Raw genomic sequence first — 26459 nt, 5'->3', positions numbered from 1 at the left:
AGAACTCATATTAATGAGAATATGCTTACAATTTCGGTTTCCGGCTTTCTTTTAGACAATAATATGCTTAAGAATGTTATTTTTACCCTCTTATTCATTCATATTCACAGCTCTTTAAAAGAGGGTGGAATACTTCCCTTTGAGATTTCTCCTGATGTATTCTTATTGAAACAGAATTCCTATTCAGGATCAATTACTTTAAAAATGAAAGTACACTTCCAAATGCAATTTCCCCTAATGTACCCTTTTTTTGTACATATTTCCTTAATAAATGTATAAGAATATTAAACTAAAAGCTAATGATTCTTTGAATTAGAAATATTATCTTGCAATACCAAGCTGGGTATCCAACAAACAGGGCCACATACAACCGTTTAACTACAATAACTTGGAATATATACCTTTAAATCATCTTCATTAAGTTCTTCAGTTATTTCTACCAGACTGCCACGAGACAAACGCCTTGCATAGATGTCTGCTTCAGAGGGTCGTTGAATGCCTGATATGCTGCCTTTTTTGTAAATGCTTTGATTTGGATGAATTGATGTTCTGGTCATTAAATTAAGTACAGATTGTCTTCTCTGGCCTCTAAATGTGGGTCCTGAATTTAATACATTGCTGCGAGGCAGAATTGCCTCCCCTTGTTCAGTCTCTGGCACTAAAGACAACCTTCTTTCTACTGCTTCTCCGAGGCCTTCTTCCTTAGCATTGACCAGCAATGATGTTTTTCGCATGAGAGAAAACTTGCGGCTAGAATTTAGTGCATTCATTACAGAGTTCTTCCTTTTCTCAGTAAAATCTGATGTTTGTTTAAAAGATGTTTTTTTCATGTCATGTCGTGAAGCCAGGCCATCATTATCAATAGAGAGACGCCGCAGTGTTTCAGTAAGAATGGAGTTTCTTCTTTCTGCATTATAGTGGTCAAATCCCATCAGTTCAGAACTTAAGTTGGGTCGCTGACCCTGAAGTTCAGAAAATGTTCCATAGAAATAACAGCATCCTCCATGGAGAATCAGTATCTTGTCTGCTTTCTTTAAGTGTTCCAACTTTGAAGTGACAAGTATTCTAGTTTTATTGACAATAAGCTTGCAAATGCAACTTCAGAAAAAGAAAGAAAAATGCAGATATGAAGTTAGATACTACATATTGATGACTTTATCATATGAGTGCTTTCTAATTCAAGAAAGCTAGCCTAAATTAATTTAGATGGCAATAAAATTAGGGGATTGAAAAAGAACACTATTTTCTAGGCAAATCATAATTGTGTTGGATATCTGACTATAGGTAATTGTCAAATTACAACTGTTCATTCAGCTATCATTCAAAGATATAATGGAACTGAAAAAAATTACTTACAACCAATGGTGGGTTTCAAAATTTTTAGAACCTCTTCTGTAGGTGTGGCCTGCTTTGTCACATGGCAGGCAAGCCACTCCCACAAAGGAGGCCACACCTACAGAAGAGGTTCTAAAAAAATTTGAAACCCACCACTGGCCCAAGCCAACTCCCAAGGTGGTTGTTGTGGGGAAAATATGATGAGGAAGGAGTATGTTTGCCACTTTCAATCATTTATAAAAATAATAAAAGCAGGATAAAAATCAAATAAATAAAGAAATCCATCCATCCTTGTGTTCCTTGATTTTCAGTGTCTTTTAATAAAGTCAACCACAGTAACCTTCTAGATTGGCTGTAGGGATTGAGAATTAGGAAAATCCTTTTATGTGATTCTCTTCATGTTTAATAACCACATGAAAGCACTGAATGGGGTCACCCACCATTTTAGATTTTGGTATCAGCATGAATATGATACCCAATTGTATCTTTCAAGCCTAATCTATGCAGTTCTGGATGTGGGAGGAATTGTCTCACGGATCAACTAGACCATTCAGAAGCTTCCATTGGTCCAGAATGCACTGGCACAGGTAATCTGGGCATCTCTTAATGCAGCTATGTGACATCTCCACTTTGCAAGCTATACTGATTTCTAGTATACTTCCAGGTATGATTCAAGGTCCTGGTTGTTGCTACAAAGTCTAAACTTGCATAAGGCTAGGTTATTTGAGGGACTGCCTATCTGCCATGTTTTGTATATGGACCAAAAGACTTTGCATACTCCAGGTATTCCCCCCATTTTCCTAGATCCATGTGGTAGTATTACTGAAGGGCTTAAAGACTTGACTATTTCCCCAGGTTTTGGATTATGGGATGTGTTTTGTAGATGTTTTTGTATGGTGTCCATCTGTAGATTCATCTTGTGTTGCATTTGTATTTTAAGTTTTTTTTCCAGTTTTGCTATATTGTTAATCACTCAGACTTATTTGGTAATCAGGTGGAGCTTAAGTCAACTAAGTCTTCTGCAGACTTCAAGTGATTAGAAAAATGAAGAAACAATGCATCAATGGCAGGGAGAGGGGAGGGGGGAGGAAGGAAGGAAGAAAGGAAAAAAATAGGGAAAAATTAACAGTAAAAAAATAGCAAGTTTCAAACTAAACTTTCTACATGTCCGGAAAGTTTTACAATATTATATTGGTCAGAAAGAGAAAATGAACCTGGTAATCACATTCATGATGGGTAGAGGATGAAGTCAGGATAATGGCATCCATTTCTGCTCTCCAAAAATGATTGCTGGCCTATTCTGGACATGAGTCAAGCTGGCTATGAGGATAAGCCTTTTATAGCTCTATTTCCTTTTCTATTCTGGTTCCTCAAGAGAAGGGGTGTGATGGTAGTTCTTCACCTGGATAGCACGGTACAGGGGTGGGTTCCTCACGATTCTCCCCTGTTCGTATGAACCGGTTCATCGGTGAACCCGGAAGTAATTAACTTCCAGGAACGCCAGTACCGGTCCTGGCCCCTGTCGCTGCAAAGCGCCCTTTTGCCGGCGCGTCGCAGCTCAGTTGCTCATTCCCCCGCCCATCCGCAGCTCGCTCCCTCGCTTCCCCGCCCACCCGCACTAAGCCCAGCCTGCCGCTCACTGATTGGCTGGAGTCCAGCCAATCGGTGAGCGGGCTGGAGGCGAAATGAAGCTTTTTTCGCGCTTGGCCTACATTTGAAAATTCCCTTCAGCCTTCGCTTGCTGCTTCCCCCTCCGGTAAGCAACAAAGCCCAAGCAGCGGGACTCGGGAGGCTTCGGGTGGGTGGCGGCCTTCGCTCACGAAAGCTGCGGGCTCGCGTGCACTACACGGCCGAAGCTGGGTGGGGGGCAGCATTAGCGGTAGCGGCGTTAGTGGTGGCGGCATTAGCAGCGTTAGCAGCAGCGGTGGCAGTAGTGGCATCATCGTTAGCAGCGTTAGTGTCGTTAGCGTCGTTAGTGTTGTTAGTGTCGTTAGTGTCGTTAGCGGCGTTAGCAGCTAAGTGGGGGGTGGCGGCCTAGCTTACGCAAAAGCCACGGGCTCGCGTGTACTACGCGACCGAAGGCGGGTGGGGGCGGTGGGGGCGGTGGCAGCGGCGGCGGCAGCAGCGGCGGCGGCATTAGCGGTAGCAGCATTAGCAGCATTAGCGGCGGCGGCATTAGCGGCATTAGCGGCGTTAGCGGTGGCGGTAGTGGCGGCGGCGGTAGTGGCGGCGGCGGTAGCAGTGGTAGCAGCTGAAGTGGGGGGACGGCTTACCTTTCACGAGGGAAGGCCTCGGGCTCGCGTGCCGTGGGCTCGCGTGCACTACACAGCCAAAGGCGGGAGCGGCATTAGCGGCAGCGGCGGTAGCAGCGGTGGCATTAGCAAGCCACTCCCATCCGGTCACATGGGTGGCAAGCCACACCCACAAAGGAGGCCACGCCCACCGAGTAGGTTCAAACAAATTTTGAAACCCACCCCTGGCACGGTAGTATGATCCAAATGACTAGCAACAACTGGCAGCCAGACTACATTGAAGAATTGGCAGTTAATGACAGTTGGCAGCCAAACATCTTTGTAGAATTTCCATCTCTCTAAATACATGGCAACGGATAAACAAAATGGGCCTAACAGGGTATATTGAGGCTGGTTTCCAGCGAGGCTTAAAAACCACAGCTGTGTTCATTGACCTAACTTCAGTTTACGATACCGTGTGGAAGATGTGGGGTCTTGTCTCTACCCCTGAGTGTGACTGTGATGCTCCTCACCACAGTCACATTACCACATTGTGTCCAATACATAATCTGGTAGTGTACCACATTATGTATCGACATATGTGTCCGAATGTCCATCAAGTGCTTACACTGGCCCAATGTCTGATTTTTTTAAAACATAGACCACCCTGTCCTTGAATGGCTGGATGGACTGGACATTAACATTTGAACTACTATAAGTCCATGTATTTGCCATACGCTAAATAAATCAATCTTCAAGAGAAGAGTCCTCCAAATGGGTTTTTTATCTGCTGTGGCTCTTATGTTTGTAAGTGATCAACAAAAGAAGCCATCATATTCCAGTAGGTTTATAAAGAGGATTAATAGATCTTCAATTATCTTTTTCAGGCCCAGTTACACAAGCATTTGTAAAGGATGGTGATCATTTAAATTCCATTATAAACCTGATAATGCTAAATTACAAAGGAAGTTCAACAAGCAGAAAATGTTATCATGCTTAATGGAATGACTAATGTGCACATGTTAATGTAAAAAAATAATATTCAGATTGGAATAATGAAATGAAAATGAATACAAGGATTTATTAGAATTGGAGCAGTTGTTTGCTTTTTTCATAGGCCCTTAAATAATTTAACAAGTACAAATTTCCTAAACTGATGTTCTCTATTAGATGTTTTTACTGGATGCCAACACTGCTCTTCATAAATCATTTGCTATGTCCTTGTACAATATCATTTTATCTAGTAGTTAACCAAATATATCAAAACATATCCTACCTTTTAAATATTTCTTTCTCTGTTAACATGTCTAAATAACCAAAAGGAGAATCCAAGAGATACAAATCAGCATCTTTATACACGGCTCTAAATAGATGAGAAAGAAATTTAGTTAGCTTTCATTAAGATATATGCTAAAACCTAAATACTGTTTTGATTAATTATTTTGCTTTAATTACAATCTTGAATTATTGTTATATGAGATAAAATATATTTAACCAAAGCAAATTCTTTCATTCAATTAAACAAGAAATAGGCAAAATGCAGCAATCGACAGTTATAAAACTTTAAAATACAGGAATTATGTAATATTAAATTTTAATCTTATATATCCATTCATCAAAAGTAAGTTCCATTAAACTAAATGGTACAATATTCTGATTTTACAAATCAAAATATTTAACATGTATTTAAGAACAAGTGAAATTTAATTCTATTTATTAAAAACCACATACAATTATTTCCACTCACCTAGCTAAAGAAATTCTGGCTCGTTGACCTCCACTGAGAGTTATTCCACCTTCTCCTAAAACTGTGTCATCTTTCTCTGCAAACTTTGAAATATCCTATTGAAATATTGTATAAAGATCTTAATTTTCCATTTTCAGAGCAACATTACTTTTCAATATACAGCATCTTAGGTAAAAAAAACAGAATGATAAGTTTTCATAACAATGCTCTTGTTTTAGGCTAAGAAGATGTATAGCAAACCCTGCACTCAATCACAGCAATGTTATTATCAATTGGGTAATAAAACATTTGCACGTAACAACCAAGCTTGGAAAACACCAAGGACTCTACAGTTCAGTCCTGAGTTACATATATTTTCTTCTTTTGGAAATATTTTTTTCACATGACTGAGCAAGAGCCAATGATTATAATAATAAAATACCTCAGAGTAAAACTCATAGATAAAGGTAAACGTTCCCCTTGCACATACAGTATGTGCTAGTCAGTGACATGCGGTCAGCTTTAGGCCTGGTGAGGCACTTTTTAGACTTGTGGACTTCAACTCCCCGAATTCCACAGCCAGGCATGCTCAGTTCTGATTTAAAGCAACAGCATTTTCCCCCCTTGCAAAATAAGTTTTCCCATTCTTTTTCTTCTCCCTCCCCCTCCATCCTCCCTCTTTCCCTCCCTCCCCCCTCTCTCAAACAGACACATGCACACAGAGAACTTCGATCCCTCTCTCATTCACTTTCTCAAAAACAAACACAGAAGTTGGATTGGATATATTTTCCAAAGGCTTGAAAGCAGCTCCTCTGCCATACCTCCCCTTCCCCTGCTGCCTTCCATCAAACTTTTTGAATTCCTCCCCCTCCCCACACATGCACCTTTTCCAGCTGTTTCAGAGACGATTTCAACTCTGCTTCTGCCTGCCCTGCCCTGCCCTCCCCTCATGAAAGGCCAGAGCTCTGTCAGACTGAGCTAGTTGCTCCCAGAGAACTCTAAAAAGCCTCTAAAAATGCCCTTTACAGGAGGCGAGAGAATACGTGCCTCATTTGCATAAGGAATTCTTCGCATTTTAACCCTTGCTTAACTCTTAAAAGGCGAAAAATTCCTTATGCACAGGAGGCCCCTATTTCTCTGGCCTCCTCCTATGGTTAACACAAAGCACTGTTCCAAGTCACTGTGAATCTGGCAGCAACTACCTTGGCTTTAACTATTTTTAAAAAATTCTTTAAAATTCTTTTTCTTTTCCTCATGACTGGTGAGGCCACGCCTCCCTTGCCTCTAGTGACTTCACATCCCTGGTGCTAGTTGTTCCTGACTCTAGGGGGTGGTGCTCATCTCTGTTTCAAAGCCGAAGAGCCAGCGCTGTCTGAAAATGTCTCTTTGGTCATGTGGCCGGCATGACTAAATGCCGAAGGTACACAGAATGCTGTTAACTTCCCACCAAAGGTGGTTCCTATTTTTCTACTTAGATTTTTACATGTTTTTGAACTGCTAGGTTGGCAAAAGCTGGGACAAGTAACAGGAGCTTACTCCATTATGCAGCACTAGGGATTTGAACTGCCAAACTGCCGACCTTTCTGATCGACAAGCTCAATACCTTAGCCACTGAGCTACCGCGTCCCATAGACCTTAATAAAATGTCATAAATAATTCATAAATAAAAAGTATAGAAGACCAAAATAAAATGAAGTAACTCATTTTTAAATTATTATACACATGTTTTAGGTTAATATAGGTTATAATAGGCTAAATGACATATGGCTTCTAATGAAAGAATGACAATTGTAAGGCAATCATTACATGAAACTGTATGCTCAAACTTTTTTCCAAAAACTTATAGCATAACATTTGTTTTGTTTATAGATACAACATAGCAACAAAACATTTTTTGTTAGCAATTGTAAATCTGAATATTATCAGTACAGTGAATTCATTATTTATTTCATTTTGTCAACATTCACATCACTTCATATTTGCATTAGCCATTAATAGATTGCTTGTATTTAAATTTTAGCTAATGGGACTCAACATAATATTTGACCCTTGAACTTTTTTGAATAGGATAATACTCCAGCCCTATTTATGTAACCATCTGGAATCTGCTAATTCCTTCCTTTTATTACAATAACAACTTGTTTTTAAACTTTGTTTTCCTGTAATTCAACAATTTCTAAACCAGAGAAAAAACAGTTCTCTTCTCCCACAATGCTTAGTTTATTAAGTAGGCTTCACGTGATGCTTGACAGATATTCTTGGCAGTATTCTGATGTATAATAGCTAATGATCACTCCTAGGCACATTCTGTTTGACACTTTCATGGAACCCCAAGGGGCTGATGAATTAGAAATTGCCTTTGAAAAAGTCTTGGACTTCTTCTCTGGAACTAATGACATAGGTAAATTACTTTTCCTTTAATTACATTTTCTACTGATTTGTGATATTTCCTGAATTCTTTTTGTTTTATATCTAGCATTACATTGATAACATTTAATATTCATTTAGTGACAAAGTCAGTAATTTCACATGAGGTTCTTTAAGAACAGGCTTTGTTCTTAAGAGACTGGTTTTAATTAAACTCTAGAAATGTGTTCCCTCTGAAGTTCTGCTATATTGCCTCATAGTGACTGTTTGTGGGAGTTGTGGGATGATGGCAGTGGTGAGGTCAGGACTGTTCCAGAAGGGATGAATGAAGAACAGTGAGAATATATGGCAATGTATTTCCAGCAGGGTCATTCAAGGCATGAAGTTTATCTCAGTTGCCCAGTGCCCAGGTAAAAGGGCTGGCACTTACAGTATAGCAGGCAGAGGTGATAAAAGAAGCTACTAGAGCTGGGTGATCATTTTAATGATAACATTAAAGGCATCATTTCATACTGTGTAGGAGAAGGCAATCATAACTCACTAAGATGGAGGGACAATATAGGTGGACTCAATTACAGCAGTGACACTTGAATTGTTGGAAAACCTGAAGGTTCAGCTTGGGGAATGATATATATGATGACTAAAAGTTAATGCAAGCTTGCTAGTACATAATCAATAAATCAAATCTGTCAATTAAGGATAGATAGATAGATAGATAGATAGATAGATAGATAGATAGACAGATAGATAGTAGATAGACAGACAGACAGACAGACAGACAGACAGACAGACAGACAGATATTGATAAACTGCACAAGCCTGATTATTACTGCTTTAGTCCAAGTCGTTTCATTTTCAATAAAACAAGCCAACAGTTACTATAATTCTTTCTTTCCACATTCCCATATCTGATTTTTGTAATCTGTGCAATGAAAAAATCAGCACCTGAATTTCAATACCTAAAGACTCCCTGAGTACACAGTTAAACATTGTTGTTTATCAACTGCTAAAGATTCCCAAACCACAATGTATGTTTACCAAAGGTGTGTGAGTAGAGGTTTCAACATGACTTTAGTGTTGATCTTAACACTAACACTCTTGCATAACATAAATTAGAGTCATAAATTCTATTTCAAAGAACTGCAATTTAAGTCTATTATACAGTATACTAACAAGACAATGTTATTCAGTTAAACAATTTATTATGGCATTTTGTCATCTGAAATATTTGCCTATAATAGTATAATTACTTTGCAAAACTAATATACATTCTGGATTACCCAAAAGTATGGTTGCTCACATGACTAAGTTTATAACAGCCTTCCTGTACCAGTAAAACATATTTTACCAGTAATTCAGAATTTTGCTTTTCACAATGGCCAACTAAAAGCCTTGAGATGCTTGTAGGAACATGACGGAGATATAGACCCATTCCCAACATTACATTTCAACTGATTGAAGGGATGTTGTCTTTAATACAGAGCTAACATTAACTCTTAAGAACAAGTAGTCTTGATAGACCTGAAATTACTTTATACATTTCCTTTGAATGGATTAATATATTCACACTGCGCATAGGTTTTTGTCTTATACTAGTGTTTTCATGTTTATCAAAAATAAATCTTAACATAAATGGAAAATAATCATAAACATCTGTAGAGTAACATTGTGATAATTCTATTGGGATCAAATATTATATGTTATTAAATAGAATTATGCACACATTAAGTAAAAAAAATCAAACTATAATTTACTAACCAATCAATATATTTTATAAAATGATATTTGAAGTTAACAGATACATCCTTTAGGATTGAACTGGGGTATCAATGAAATTGGTAAATAAATACTGTAAACCATAAAACAGTCTACAAGCTACAAACATAAGTTAGCAACATGAAAAAATGCAAGATAATGCTGTAAGGAATTTAATACTCAATTCAATCTGAAAATGATAAAGAAAAAGATAGTATGAAAATTCTAGGCAATGAATAAAGAAAAAGTTTTTAAATATTGGCAGTCTATAGATTAATATTAAATTTAGGGCTCCAGAGCCACATGCCCAAATTGGCTACAGGAAAAATAGGAAGGTGTGGATAAAGGTAATTAGAGAAGGAGAAAAGGAATTTACTGTATGACTGTATTCATGTCAAAACAATTTTTCAGCATATTTTTTCACAGCAATTTAAACATACCTTAGACTTTTTTGTAGTCTAGTTTAAGCTTTTTTTAAAAAAAAACCAATCCATATTCAAGAAGCTTTACTCATTAAAAATACAGCATCAAAATCACAAAACTACAAGAATAGTTCCTAACCATTTGAAAATGTGTAACTTTACAAGCTATCAAAACTTTTCCTGTGCAAAGCTCAAAAGTTTGCAATTGATGTAAAACTTGAGTTATCCCAATAAGAGTATTAACCCTTGGTCATATATGTATTTTTAACAATTCATATTCATAGTGAGCACATCTATTATTAAATATCTGTATTAGAATAGAAACATGTCCTGATTATGAAAACTCTTTATATGGAAGCCGCCACTATTTCTTGGGTTTAATCAATAAATTAAAGTTCAGACACAAAGAGGTAACTTAGAAGTAAGGCCAACTGTATTGATTGCGAATTAGGAAAAATTCTATTCTATTCTATTTTTTTATCTACTCTACTCTACTCCACTCTGTTCTATTCCATTCCACTCATCTTGGATGGGTAACTGTCATTTTGTTTTTTGTCTACGTGTTAAGTGAAATTCATCCCACTTGGAATATTTGGATATTTTTATTATATTCTCATTAGAACCTATATTAATTTAAGTCCCAAGGTTTAAATGTTTATTCATGTTGTCCTTGCTTTTTTCTATTTCTAGAAACACTTTAAGATGAGTTCGCAAAAAGAAAGCACCCCTTTAAGAAGATGTTGGACAGACATTTGTCTGAAACGGTATAGGGTTTCCTTCCTAGGCAAGGTCCCTTCCAACTCTGCTATTGTATTGTATTGTATCCAAATAAAACCTATTTCACAAAATAATAAGGTGATTCATAGTTAAACAGCACACACCTTTAAGTATTCCCAATTCTAGCTCAAAGTATTTTTGTATTGAAACCTATACCACATTTCTTACGCACAAAATCAAAAACTAATAAAGTACTACACCCTCTGAAATATGCTTTCATTCCACATTACAGAACGAACATTTCTCCTGATATCTCAGACCTAGAAAGTTATGTAAACTATTTTCTTCTGCTTTCGTAAGTGCATAATTGCATTTGATAAAATGCGGTACCTGACACATCTCCTGTAATTGCTCCAGAGAAATTTGATGATAAATTTATCAGGAACAGATTGCACACCAGTCAATCTTTCAATGAATAAATGTCTTAATCCAAGATGCCAAATAACTGAGGTATGAACGGAGGAGAAATTACATAACCACTCACTTGACAATATATAACACGAATGACTTTCAAAAACAGGATATTTCCAGAACGCATTTAAATATGACAGCATTATCTTGCAGGTGTAATACATGAGCAAAAAAGGAGATGGGATAGTGCTGGATATCACACTGTAAACTTATTTTGAACTGGTATTTCCAATTCCTAAAATATACAGCAGCTTATCTGACTTTCTGTATGCATGGCTTTATGTGGATTATCAGATGACATCAGAACTATAAGATGTCCAAATTGTACAGCACTATAAATGAGTTTTGTATTTATTTATTAATAAAATTTATATGGTTGGTAAATTCACATATAGTGACTCTGGACGGCTTACAGAAATAAATCCCAATACAAAAGCCAATAATTTCCCACCATTCCTTGCCAAACAATTAAACCAACCTCACGATTGGCTCCATATCACCATGGGATTCCCAGGGTCATTGACAAAACTATGTTTTCAGGGCCTTTTGAAAGATGTCAAACTGAGGGCCATTTATTTTTGCATGATGTTCCATAGGAAGAATGCTACCATAAAGAAGGCCCTTCTTGATCCCACCAGATGGAGCTCTTTAAGAGTGGGGACTTGAAACAAATCCTGCCTCTGCACTCTGGTTGAGATAACTGTGAAAAGATAATAATTGATCTCAGGGCATGTCAAACTCCCAGTCCATGGGCCAGATGCACCACTTGCTGGCCACGCCCACACCTGGTTTAGCGAAAGGGAAAAAGTCCTGATACATTATGTGACGTCACCATGACGACATGAGTTTGACACCCCTGTTTTAAATCCAATACCTTGAATTGGATCCAGAAGGAAATCAGCAGCCAATGTAGCCTCTGTAGAAGAGGTAACAGATGCGCAAATCTAGATTCTCACAAAATTGAGCCACCACATTTTGAGCCAATTGGAGTTTCTGGATACTTTCAAGGCCAGCTCCATGTAGGGTATATTGCAGTAATCAAAATAGGTGGTGACTAAGGCATGGATGACTTGTGAGCAGGATTATTAGTCCAGGAAAGGGCATAACTGATGCACAACCCACAGATGCTCAGAGATCTTCTAGCCATGACCACCACCTGTTCCTACAATTAGCATTGTAGTGATACATGAATCAGGCTCTGTCTCTGAACCTTTGATTTAACATATTGAAGTTTTTTAATACTTTTCTTTGCAGACCATATTCAGCAACCAAGTGGCATGCATTTGACTTTGTGACATAGTTTACTTATCACTTTTGGTAGCAGGATCACAAAGCAGAGTGCCTGACAATAGGGTTTATTCATGAAACCGCAATATTTTAGCAATAGCAATAGCAATAGCAGTAGACTTATATACCGCTTCATAGGCCTTTCAGGCCTCTCTAAGCAGTTTACAGAGAGTCAGCATATTGCCCCCAACAATCTGGGTCCTCATTTTACCCACCTCAGAAGGATGGAAGGCTGAGTCAACCCTGAGCCGGTGAGATTTGAACCGCTGACCTGCTGATCTAGCAGTAGCCTGCAGTGCTGCATTTAACCACTGCGCCACCTTGGCTCTTAGTATACTATAAAACACAACCAACCAATTCTTCTTCAGATATACACATTAATATCTTGCAGAATATCATATAATAGCTCAGAGTAATATTTCTTGATACTACTTCTTTCAGATCATACTTTTAATAAGCTATACTTAAATATAACTATATATTTCTAAAAATGGGGTGTTTGTTTTTTAAAGTAACTTTACGTTCATTGTAATTTAGAAATATTCATTTCTTTATTTAGAAATATTCATTTCTTTATTTAGAAATATTCATTTCTTTATTTAGAAATATTCATTTCTTTATTTAGAAATATTCATTTCTTTATTTAGAAATATTCATTTCTTTATTTAGAAATGTTTAGTCTACTTCTGTGTAGATTGTTCTATGATCTTAATACACATTGCTCCATTTATAAGATCAGCATAAGAAATAAAATTGCCTTTTTTCAACAGCAAAAAATATAGCTACAACAATGAAGTGAATGGCACATGTATAGGGTTCATATAACCCCATTCATGTTATAGACCTGTTTTAATTATTTAAAAGTTACACTGTATTTTCCATAATGTGCTACAATTAATTTTTATTGTATTTTGTCTTCAAGTAATTTGTTTATAATCATGAAGAAAATGTAGAAGATTGAAGACTGACCTCTTCTAACTGACAGGCTTTGATGACACTCTTATATCGGTATTCATCATAAGAAACACCAAATATTATGTTTTCTTTAATTGTTCCAGGCATGATCCATGACACTTGAGGGCAAAAGGAAATCCTTCCACTGTGTTTGATTTTACCTTCTAAAGGTTCCAACTCTCCCATGATCAGCATTAGAAGAGAAGTCTATTATTAAGAATGTTAGCAATAATTAATATATGTTCATTAGGTCTGTACAACATATACATTGTTCTACTAAACTTAACTGTTATTATTCTGCTATTTGTAGACTAATGTAACATACCAAAGTCAGATTTAATCTTTAAAACAATATCAAATAAATGTTTAAATGTCTGCTTAATTCTAGCAGAGCTGAAAATGTACAATTATTAAAAACTCAGGAAAGACAGTCTAGATCAGGGCTGTAAAACTTGCAGCCCGCAAGCCAGATGCATCATGTGCTGGCCATACCCATGCCGATTTCGCAAAGGGGAAAAAAGTCCTGATAAATCATGTGATGCCGTCGTGATGACACAAGGTTGACACCCCTAGTCTAGAGAAAAGGTAAGGATTCCTCTTGCACATATGTGCTAGTCATTCCCGACTTTAAGAGACAGTGCTCATTTTTGTTTCAAAGCCGAAAAGTCAGTGCTGTCTGAAGATGTCTCCATGGTCATGTGGCTGGCATGACTAAATGCCGAAGGCACACGGAACACTGTTATCTTCCCACCAAAGATGGTTCATATTTTTCTATTTGCATTTTACTTGCTTTTGAACTGCTAGGTTGGGACAAGTAATGGGAGCTCACATGGCTACGTGGCACTAGGGATTTGAACCGCTGAACTGCTGACCTTTCTGATCGACAAGCTCAGCGTCTTAGCCACTGAGCCACCGCGTCCCTCTAGTCTAGATATTAGCATTTAATTGCAATGTTTCAACTTTAAAAGGCAAAAGAAATGCAAAAATGTGAAAATGTAAACTCTAAATCTGATGCTTACCTGTGCCTTTTAAAAATACAATTGATTAATTTTAATATCATTATATTATATAAATAATCTGTGCTGGTCTTGCATTCCATGATATTTATTTGAGCATTTTATTTCAATATTAGTTTGAAAAATCTTCAGAAAGCTATGGAATACATATTCCAAAATCAAATACCAAGAATCTACTTTAATTGGAAATAATAATCTACTAGCAATCAGCATATATCAACAATTGAGAATATATGTCAAAAACAAATGCAAGCACCAAAATCTGATTTCCTTAATTCTTTGCAGAATTTACTCCTTTTGACATTCTTAGCATGGAAATAAATATGAAGTCAGGCACAGTATGAAAAACTATTGAGCAGAATAAGAGTAAAAAAAAAAACATGTTTTAACATGAATTAACATGTTTATATTTTAGCAATCAGGGATTTTTTTTACCTTGCCTGCTCCAGTAGATCCAGCAACAGCAAGCAGTTCTCCCTTTTCAATCTTGAAGTTGATGTCTTTAAGGACAGGAGTAAAATGAAGAGTGAAATTAGTGAAGAAGAGACCACCATTTGTTGATGACATCTTATTATTATCGTTCTCCTGTTTTGTTTTTGTAAAGATCTCTCCACTTCCCTGAAAGAAAAGAAAGAAAGATAATCCTTCAAATTGTAAAACACCAAAGAGTAATGTAGGCTTGTTTGATTATATCTGACTTTACATTTTGGACATTTGTCATATATAATGTTCCCACCTCCTATTTTTATCACAGTAATGATATTGTTATTATAGGTGGTTTGGCTGAGAGACAATATAGCCCTCTGCCATTCCTTCTAATATTTACTTCATATCCTTTGTCCATTTCTTTATCCCATCAAAATTATTTCTTTTGTTGTTGTTATTTTCAAAATATCTGGCATATCTGAATTAGTAGTTAGTTAACAGTGAGACTGTACCATGTGTTTGTTTATATATGCTTTTTTAAAAATGCTGTAAGTTCAATTATCTTTTGATTTAGGATAGAATCCTCCTCCCTCTATAAATACACTGCTGGCAATTAAGCAATTTTGCAGCATATTTTTTAATTCATCTTATACTCTGACATGGAGAGGATTGCAATATAATAACAATAATGCTACTTATTAGTGTTGTTAGACTGCAAATCATTTTCTTTTAGTAATAATGAACTAGTTGAAGTAGCTCCAACTGCTGCTACATACTAATCTATCCATTTTTATACTATTGCCAAAGTCATTAAATATTGTCATATTTTAAGGGTGAAACTATTCTGTGAGTGCTGTCAGCCTTCCTAGAGTGTGGCATGGTGTCATGCAACAATAATCAAATTGTAGTATTACCTCATCCCAAAAAGCTGTTACTTTATCCAGTTCAAGCCCCGTGGTTGTTAAATTATATTCCAGTGTTTTGTATTCTTCTTTTTGCAAAAAATCCTGTAAATTTAATTGTGAGAGTTTTAAAGACATATAACATACTGAACTTTGCATATTTAAATGCTTCTTTTTTATTTTCCAGTTCTCACACCAAATAATATTAATTAAAAGATAAAAATGAATAATACCTACTCCAATGAAAATGTATATTGAAAGCTGTGCCATGATATGGTGGGAAAATGTCATTATATAAACTGTTATTATATTTGAATTCTTATTACTTCTTAAGCCAAAAATATGAACCAGCCAAACTCACCTCTATTAACCCAAACTATGCCATAGTCGCTTCCTATTACAATAGTTGGACTAGTAATGTGCTCTATTTGGGTCTATCCTTGAAGAATAAGGGAAAGCGGGTGGGACATGGTTGAAATCTTTAAATATTTTAATATGAATAAGGTTCTATATAGCAGATATTTTCAATATTAAGCAAAATGACAGGTGGAAAGTTCAAAAGTAATGTTAGAAAGTTTTATCAGAGAAAGAGTAGTGGGGGCTTAGAACCAGTATCTAGCAGAGGTAGTGGGTCAATCATCTGAGTTTAAACATGCTTGAGATAAACACATGACCATTATCTGACAAAAATATAAAAAATTAAAAAAACTCAAAGGGAAGACTCAATGAACCACTAAATCTTTTTCTGCTGTCAGTTTTCTACGTTTCTATAAAGAAGCTACCATTGGAATGGAAAGAGGCAGCATTTTTCTTCTCCCTAACAAATTTATGTGGCTGCCAATTTTAATGAAATAACTCTGGGCAGTTAACAAAACACATGCATAAAAATACCACACTATAAAGTCATGAAATAACAAAGAATTTAACATCAACCAAAGTTCTCCACCAAGTGCTCTCAAAATACAGAACAGGCCACAAGTACTGGTCTCAACTAGCATGGGGATCTCTGCATTTGAGCTAGGTCTTCAAAACTTTCCAGAAGACTGACAGGGTTGAGGCCATCTGAATCCAGAGATGAGGCTGTTCCATAGGGCAGACATTAGAAAAACTAAACACACTGACGGATTCCACTAGATGACATGGTTTCACAGAAAATACCTGCAATATATCTACTCTGCCATAACTGGTGGGGTAGGGAGGCTCTAGGACCCATCTGTGAGACAATATAATGAGTGTGTCCCGATATATTTAGGTCAGCTCTGGGAGATCCATTAGTTGCCTATGAGCTTCTGAATATGATTCAAGGTGCTATTTGTCACTTACAATACTATAATACTATCCAAGACACCATTTCCTTTGGCAATCATCTACCTATCCAGCCATATACTATATAGCAGTGGTCTCCAACCTTAGCAACTTTAAGACCTGTGGACTTCAACTCCCAGAGTTCCTCAGCCAGCAAAGCAAAGCTGACTGAGGAACTCTGGGAGTTGAAGTCCACAAGTCTTAAAGTTGCCAAGGTTGGAGACCACTACTATATAGCATCAACTCTCTCCTAGTCCAGTACGGTAATTTACTGAAGCCTCAGTTCTGGGCTTTTTCTATCACTACCCACATCATCTGCAACACCCTCCTGTGGAATTTTTGTCTGCTCAGTTAAAACTAGTTTCCCAAATAGCATTTAATAAAAGTCAGTAAAATAATACCCTATTTTGTATGATAAATTGGCAAAATAAAACACCACAAAATAATAAATTATAACTTTCAAGGAATTAGGTTTAAATACTATACCTGTATCTTGTTTATTGTTCCAAGAGAATCATACCATGTCTGCACTGCCCAAGGGAATTGTCTAGTGACTGTCATTCGAAGAACAATGCAGTATGATATGGTAGTAAATATTTTTCTAAGTATAATTCCATGGTTCAGTGCGTATGGAAGGACAGCCAAAAATACCACAAAAAAACCAGAGAAGAAGAAAGCTGAACTATTGAAGTATCTCACATAAGCAGCTTTTCGAGTCAGCTTCAGTTCACTTCTGTAAAATGATAGGCAAAAACTGAAAATCCAATACAAAAATTGAAATTCTACATCTAGAATGGCATAATTCTAAAATATGAAGCAATTATGAATACAAATAAGAAAGTTTTGAAAGTTACACTAGTTTGGAATGTGTATTGGAACTATGTTAAAAAAATGCAGCTGCCAATCCTTCATCAAATTATATTTTATTTAATGTGCATCTCATCCTCCCTTTGGCATCTTAGGTATAATACCTAAGTTGTCCTTTTTTATTCATAACAATGAAACTGAGTAATAGAAGTTGACAAAAAGATTGTCCAGTAAGCTTTAGGGCTAAGTGGGAATTTTAAATTCAAAAATTTTGCCTCAATCCTATAGTTTGCTTGAATCAATATTTTAACTGCTGCTACAACAACACTATACCTTCTAAGGCACAGTGCAGCTCTATAACTTCAAATTACACTGAAACCATCATTTAGATATACAGTAGCTGGCAGGTTATGACATATTGTATTTGGTACTATATCTGTTTTGCTGTCAAAATGCTAGGGATTTTAGAAAATCATATAAGCCAAAGAATCTATGGGTAAGGCCAGAATAATTATTTTCCCTGGGTAAATATGGGTATGTCTGTGCTAAGGAAGAGTGATACATTATAAAAAGAAACAAGAACAATGAAAGCAACTTCCCATTTCTTTTGTCTTAAAATTTATTTTACTTTATCTCTAATATGGCTTTGAAAAGATTCTAGAGCTAAAGTTTTCAAACTAAATACTGCCAAATAAAATAATCAAAGCATTTTGAGAAATTATCTCCTTGCGTTACTTCTAGAAAGAGGAGTCTTGAAATACATATTAACTGGAGAAGGAAAGCATAGTAAATGTTTGCCCGTTAACTTGTTAGAATGCAAGGGATTTTGTGCAAAAGTTCAGGAAACAACAAAACTCCTTATTACCTTAGAGAAAGCAGTATATTTTGTTTTAAAACAGCCTTTAGCATAATACTGTAGTAATAGGAAGTTAATCATTCAAAGAGTTTGTACCATCAAGGTTGAATTGAGAAGAAAAGCTCTTTCCCCAGAGATTTTAGTACCCTTGAGTTGATATAACCAGTCAAGCACTAAAGAAGACTATGAAGAGGTTTAGGAAAAAAATTGCAGAACTAAATATCTGACCAAAAAGACAGCAAATCAAATTCACTCTTGATATTTGGAACATGATAAGATAGGAGTGGAAAATTCTTTGCCTCAGGATTATGCCTAAACCAGGTACAATTAAATGATTTTGATTTGGTTTCCATGGAGAGAAATAAGTCATGTAAAATGAAATATTATTGTTATTCTAAATAGCAATATCTAGTAATACATGATCAGTTGGACACTCCTCCATTTAAATATCTTTAGTACTGAAATAATCATTAGTACTAGTGAATCATTATAAGTCAAACAGTGAAGATATAAATTCATGGACAATTTGGAAAAAGTAAATGAGAAAGTTAAATACAATACAAATTTGAAACAAGAGACTGATATTTTAATGACTGAAAGTTAGAAATAGCTATTACTTTAAAAAAACAATTTAATGCTGACAATGTATACATCCATTAAAATATTTTGATAAATACCAATTAGACCCTCACTGCCAACACTTTTCCAGTTCTATTCTGAACTCCTTTTATTCCTTTCATTCTTAAATATTGTATTGCAATATTTCAAGATATTCAGGATCTTTAAATTAGATTGAAATGTCTTTTTCCTTAGAACATTTATTTAATCTGGTTGCAATTTTAGCATTCTTTCTATTTTCTAAAGAAGTAGAGTCCCTAATAAATTTTAACTGCAGTTATTATTTATAATTTGTACACTGTGAACTAGATACTAAGTCTCCAAGTTTTCTTTTTGGAAAAAAAACAGAATATAATGGCACACCCAGTTCTACAATAAGTTCTGCAAAACAAATAAACTATTTATTAAAGAAAACATAGAGTAATCATACAATATTTATGGAAATGACTCATATAATTCTAAATAGCAAATAATATAGTCCCAGATATAAAGTCTGAGAAAAATATCTATTCACAAATATGGGCTTTTATTATTTGTCAACTTTTTCAGCATAGGGGTAGAAATTAAACATGAATGTGAACAAATGATTATTTTCTGCTCCATTGACATTTGGGGTCCTTTTAAAAATAAAAATCCTGTCAAACAATATAGTTAAAAAAACCACCTTAAAGAAAATCTAAAAATATGTTCCCTAGACTAGTGGTTCCCAACCTTTGGGGCACCAGGGATCAGTTCCGCGGAGAGAGGTTTTCCAGTGGACCAGAGGAGGCTGCCTGCATCCCATGGATGGGGCTTCACTTGTTTGCGGGGCCCAGTTTCTGGTATGCCACAGCCCATTGCCAGTCCATGGACTGGGGGATTGGAGATCCCTGTGCTACAGTTCCATGACAGCAGCGCCTAAAAAGTCAGCTGGCCTCCAAAAAATTAAGAAGGGAAGGAAATTGGAAACAGGGCTCAAGTTTAAAATGTTTCCATTTATATCATTATTTTTTAACAATCTCAGAATAAATTGCATATGGCTAAAGTTTCATTTTGTTCTGTATATTGGAGTTTCAGATTATATGAAATTCAAAACGTTTCTACACTATCTAAATCGGGTGTCCTCAACCAGGGGCTGTTGGCCCACTGCTGGGCCATTGCTTATTCGGAACTGGGTTACACTCCTGGGTAAAGTGATTTTTGCAAAATTATTATTCAGATAGGCCATTGTAACATAGACAAAGACAGACAGCACACCAGCTAAAAATAATTGTTTGGATCAGCATGACCCAACAGTTTGATTACAAGGATAAACTGGCAATTATTATCTTACAAACTAAATTTTTATTTCATTGTTGGATTATGCAACATATATGCCATGCATGTAAGATGGACAAATATAAATACTTACTGTCGCAGATTTTCGATCATATTTTCCATTGCATCTTCCCAACAATAAGCCTTTACTGATTGTATATTCTCTATCATTTCTGAGGTAATTACAAGTCTTTCGTTGATTTTTCCTGCTCGCTGATCTCTGTAGATAATTATGTTCTGTATTTAATACTTATCATACTGAAAATCTGGTAAACATTCGCACACAACAACATACTACTGGTATCATAATAAGGTTCATTCCATCAAATAGAAGTGTACAGAAAATTGCCACTTGTTTGTTATTCTGATAACAAGTTCCAAAAAATTCTTAAAATGTCCTTTGACACTGTTCAAATGATTTCTCCAACAGTTTTAAAAAGCTGCATTGGTATAGATGTGGCCATTATGTAAAACACAATGCAAACTACAGAGCTAAAAACCAATAATTTATTTGAGAACAGTAACTTTATGTATATATGTTAAAAACACTACCTTGTGTGTGTTTACACTAAGTCCATGAAATGTTTTTCCTGATAACATGTAACAATAAACATTTAGAAGTATATTGAACACCATGTGGAAATAGCAAATAAGATAGTACGAGTATAAGTTTTGTTGTACCTAAGGGGAAGTATCTTACAGTACAGCAATCACTCATGCCCCTTGCCATTGGAAGTTGAAAAAGCATGCAAAGTATGGCGTAAACCCTAAAGTAGGACTTGCTTAATTTTAAAAAAAGAGGCAGCGGGGACCATCAACAATAATTCGTCTGTTCTTCCTACCTGTGCCACAACATTTCCTTTGTGGGTTTAAGTCTTTTTTGCCCCACAAAAGGGTTAAATATATTGTAGTTTTTAGGAGTCAAAGAGTTATCCGCTTAACTAAATTTTGTTCTTTATTTCAAACCACTTCCAGTTTCTCAAAGCATAGCTACTGGAATCAAGGAAGGAAGATATACTGTATTGTATCATGTCAAGACAGGACTTCTTGTTTGACATTATTCCTTTAATTACAAGTATATAAATACATATAGATTCTATGCATTGCCCATGAAACAGAGTTAATGTTCCAAATATTCTTGGTCAGGCAGATACAATAGACAAAAATGCCTCAGCTGTTGAAGAAACTCTTAAGATGTTTCTTTCTTTATGAATATGGTCACCAATTACGCATGTCTTGCCCACAACCAGACTTCTGCTTGTGTTTTCCTACTCTGTGTTGAAGGTAGTTTTCTGGCTTCTTTATTTAAGAAGCTTTATTTAAGTACCTTATTACAGCATTCATTCAGCAACAGTTCAAAGTGACAGTGATGCTGAACGAAAGGATAAATCCTTAAAGTTATGAGCATTGCAGCACCATGTGGTCATGTGATCAAAATTCAGACATTTGTAGCCTACTTACACTTACAACTGCTTCAGTACTTCAAGTCTATCTTCTTATCTTCCCCCAATCTATGCCCTTTTGGCAGGCTGCATTCTGCAGTCTCTGATGCCGTTGCTGAGTTTCACCATCCTCTTTCTCCCACTGCTGACCAAGCATACCCACCCCGCCTTTCATGACGCATCTTCTGGACATGTGAGGCTTTCTTCCCAAGTTTACACATAGTGGATCCTCAGGAAACTTGGGAGAGATGACCTGATGTAGCCAGAAACTGATTCATAAAGGGCATAGGTGAGGCATGCCTCAGTAGCAGCAGCAGCAGCAAGAAGACAGCGAAGGCCAGCTGGGGCAGCAAAGTGCAAGATGGCAGGGGGTTCAGAGTGCGGGGTGATGTGGACGACTACAGCTAGGACTACCTGGAGTGGCTGAGCTTTGCACTATGCTTCTGGTGCAGCTGGAACTTCCCACACTACAGAACAAGGGCTTCTTGTTGCTCCAGAGTGAAAAGAGGCTGCTTGCCTCCATATGAGGCAGGATGCAGGGTGGCCAAAGGGCAGACATGGGTGGGGGGGGGGGGAGAGGCATTTGGGGAGAACTGCAGCAAAAGCAGTCATTTATCTTATAAGAACTAAGGCTCGAGGTTGGGAGGGGACCTAAACATGGGAATGGATTAGATTTATGGTGGATCCTCGCTATGGCCAGTGGAATCAACTAAAGATGGTAACAGGGATTGTCAGGACTGCCATTACTGAAACTGGCTGAAATTCGGGTAATTTGAAGACTACTACTACTTGAGAAACTACCATATATGCTTTGTCACCTGTATTTCATCATCATTCGTCCTAGATAGGCTTGAAAAAAGACAATAAGAATCAAGAATGCAAGCCCACAAAATGCTGATGCCTGCAACATCTCCCAGAGAAGCCCATCAGCAGCACAACTTGTAAAGGTGCAATCCATACAAATGAGCCAAGGCCAGACCCTGAAAGAAAGAAAAAATCATAATGAAAGCACAAGGAAACTATACTTAGAAAGCAACATGGAAGCTGGTAAGAGTGGCATGTTTGTCCAATCCAAACTCCATTGAACTATCTTGGCTGTATATTCAGCAATGTTGAGCAGCTATTCCATTTCAGATGGTGTTTTTCCATGCAGCTTCATGTAAAGGCAGTGGAATAGGCTGGCAGATGTTTTTAATGTTTGAGAGTCATGACTTGACTTATTCAGTATTATTGACAGAGGAGTCAGTACAACGACAAACAGTAGTGGTGATAGTGGCCATATCCTTAAAAGATTCCTTCCTTATCCCTGTCTATTACCACCAGTAATGTCTTACACTGTGCCACTGATCTTTGTACAGATCTTCTCATATTTAATTAGAGTAATGGGACCACCGTCGTAATGCCTATTTTGTTCCTAAAAACACCACAAGCTGGAGCAGATAAATCTGCTTTTGTGATTTCAAAATGTGGGAATAAAAGCACAGAATTTTATCTAAGCCGGACTTAATAACCTGGTTAAAGGTGTCTTGGGAGTGCAACTTCAACAACTTTCAGACTCCTGAAATAGAAAATTGTATTCCACAATTTCATAAACAGTTATAGTTTCTTCTAGCAGAAATCTCGGCAGTGAAGTACAAAATTCTTTATGGTATGGCCACTTTAGTGAGAATTATATCCATGCTGCTTCTTGTTTGTTTGACCTCAGCCTGAAAAAGATTTTATTGACCAATCAAACACTCCCTTCCATAAGCATAGTGGGAGGAAGAATCTCTCACTAAGACTGTTAACTATTCCTGTGTCCTACTTAAAGTTTAAGCAATTTAAATATCATCCACAAAAACCAGCAAATTTTCTGTATCTTTCCTACTGCTATTAAATACTGCTAGCCAAGGGAAAACAATAGCACTAGGACAGTGGTGGGTTTCAAATTTTTTAGAACCTATTCTGTAGGTGTGGCCTGTTTTGTGGAGTGGCTTGGGAGTCATGTGACTGGGTGGGAGTGGCTTGGCAGTCATGTGAATGGGTGGGTGTGGCTAACTTGTAAAATGTGGTGAAACTCACTTAACAACGCTCTTGCTTAGCAACTAAAATGTTGGCTCAGAAACTCTGGCATTTGAAACATGTAAGTCTTAAAGCTGTCAAGTTACAAGACCTGGCATCCCTAACTCTTTAGAAAAAAACCCAGGGGTGTTTGACAGCTTTAAGTCTTGTGGACTTCAACTCCCACAATTCCTCCAGTCATGTTGGCTGAGGAACTCTGGCATTTGAAGTGTGCAGGACTTAAAACTGTCAAGTTACAAGACCCTTGCACCCCTAATCCTTCACAACCCCCCCCCAAAAAAACTAAAACTTTATTTTTAACTAAAACTTTATTTTTTGCACACGGGGAAAGTTGGAATGGTGCACCAGCCACACACCACCTCCACTGACTTTGAAGTCATTCTCTCGCTGCCAAAACCCCTTGGCGCTCTTCACCTGTGCACCCTCAACCTCCCATCTGTGAAGGATACGCAGTGGCTCCTCCTGGAGGGGCAGCCCAGGGACACTTTCCCACACCCTCTGATAGCGTGTAGGCTGTGGAAAGTGACAGGGGAGAGGGGAGCTGCTTTTTTTTTCTGCTTCTCGGCCCGAAACAAAGTGGTGATGAGGAAGGAGTCTCTGGTGGCTGCAGTGCAGCAGCTAGCAGCAGCAGGAAAAGTGGCTGTGGCGGCTGAAACACAATCCCGGGCAGATAGTTTCAGGCTTTGGGTAGGAAGTCCCAATTGTGGACTTCAACTCCCAGAATTGCTCCCTCCCTCGCTCAGCTGCTTATTGCGGGGTGCCGCCAGGACAAGCAAGGTCTTGGGAGGATTTTCCCTCTCCCTCCAGAGAGCCCATATCAAAAAGAGAGGAGGGGGCAAGCTGGTTTGAATGTGGGTGAGCGGGCAGTTTAGTGGCCTGCCTTCTTTGCTCGTTTGGGCAGGCGGAGAAAGAAAGGAGGCATGTGATAACTGAGGCGAACGGTGCTCCCCTCTGCCCTTGATGGCGGGGGTGCTTTATTACATGCTCCCTTTCTTTCTCTCCTGCCCCAAACGAGCGAAGGAGGTGCCGGCCCCAAACCGCATTCAAACCAGCCCGCCCCCTCCTCTCCCCTGGCACGGCTCTCTGGAGGGGGAGCTGTTCCAAAGAACAGCTACTTTCCTTCCCTCCTGTGGCTGGCAAAACAAACATTTTCACAGCGGCAGCTGAAGCACAATCGTGGGCAGTCAGTTCTGGCTCTCCCTTCTCCAAGCATGTCCCATTGCTGCTGGAGCTGCTTTACTGAATCTGGCGTGGTAGTGATTGCAAGAAGTGGCTGCCAGAGAAGCTCTCAGCGATGGCAAAAGCCCCCTCGGAGCCTCAGCTGGGCAGGCAAAGGAAGTAGGTGGGCAGAGCAAGCATGGTGTGGATGGGCGGGGTGAGCGAGCGGCGAGCAGGCAGGCAGAGGGAGCGAGCAGAGGGGCAGGCCAGGGGAGGGAATGTTCCGGTACGGGACCTCTGGAAGATCAGGTACGGGAAGGCATGCTAAATTTTACCAACCGGTTCGCCCATATCGGTGTGTCCCACTGAGACCCACCCCTGCACTAGAACATATAGCACTTGTTCCAAAAGTAAATCAACATTAAAATAGGGGAATATATAAATATAATATAGATACATCCAAGAGATAAATGTTATGGATTTAGTATTATATATCCTATTCTCAGAGTTTATTAATAGCTTAAGAAGTCACTTCAAAGAGCAAGAATAATGTAATACAAACAGATAACTTGGATCCAAACATTAAGGCAAGTGTGGTGTTGTTAGCATACATAATAATTTCTTTTGATTGGTTTTTTTTTCTGCTTTTTATAATTTGCTTAGGACAATTCCCTTGCAAACCTATCCATAGCAAATAATTTACTTTAATTCCAGGGTGTTAAGCACATTATAATGGATTGGAACTGATTCCTTCTCCTTCAAAGAATTATAATGTAATATAATGTAATATATAATAAACATGATTGCCAACATACTTCATCAAATTTGTTCAGATTGTTCGAAAGGAGGCTAACAAGTTGTCCAGTACTTATGTTATCTAGGACTCTGCTTTGAGAGTTTTTAAAATCTGTAAAACAGAACAAAAGAAGTTTATCAACTAACCACATATAATAGCACAAACAGAAATAAAAACAACATCAGTGGATACTAACATTGTCTGTGCAATGTAATGTTTATGTTTATTACAAACATACTTTTCCCCCATCTATTACATTGTTACTCATAAATACCCACAATATTCAGAAGAGTTGCTCTATTAAAAAATTTCAATAGATCCTGATTTTATCATCACCAATCACCACCTAAGAACTACAAATTATGAGTACTATGAGGCTCCTGCCAGGAGGAAATTGAAAAACAACATTTCAACATCAGTTAAAGTTAGGTGGCCTTATAATCTGGGAATGAAGTAAAAGCTATTTAATTGGGACTTGTTCTTTAGAAAACAATTAAGCATCTTTTAAGTA

The 26459-nt window shown here is 37.4% G+C and overlaps 1 protein-coding gene across 1 annotated transcript in view; it reads right to left on the bottom strand.

Annotated features, from left to right (window-relative positions):
* CFTR (CF transmembrane conductance regulator) overlaps positions 1–26459 on the bottom strand; it is a 90861-nt gene that overhangs the window by 43814 nt on the left and 20588 nt on the right. Inside the window, 12 exon segments of the mRNA XM_032221843.1 lie at positions 402–1098; positions 4843–4929; positions 5314–5408; positions 13281–13472; positions 14717–14899; positions 15622–15714; positions 17401–17647; positions 20586–20711; positions 22752–22854; positions 22857–22895; positions 22898–22913; positions 25968–26040. Of these exon segments, the coding sequence (XP_032077734.1) occupies positions 402–1098; positions 4843–4929; positions 5314–5408; positions 13281–13472; positions 14717–14899; positions 15622–15714; positions 17401–17647; positions 20586–20711; positions 22752–22854; positions 22857–22895; positions 22898–22913; positions 25968–26040 (1951 nt within the window).

This window comes from Thamnophis elegans, chromosome 7, assembly GCF_009769535.1.
Source record: "Thamnophis elegans isolate rThaEle1 chromosome 7, rThaEle1.pri, whole genome shotgun sequence".
NCBI lineage: Eukaryota > Metazoa > Chordata > Lepidosauria > Squamata > Colubridae > Thamnophis > Thamnophis elegans.
Note: the sequence above shows the minus strand (reverse complement) of the source record. Positions and strands in the feature narration are given on the sequence as shown.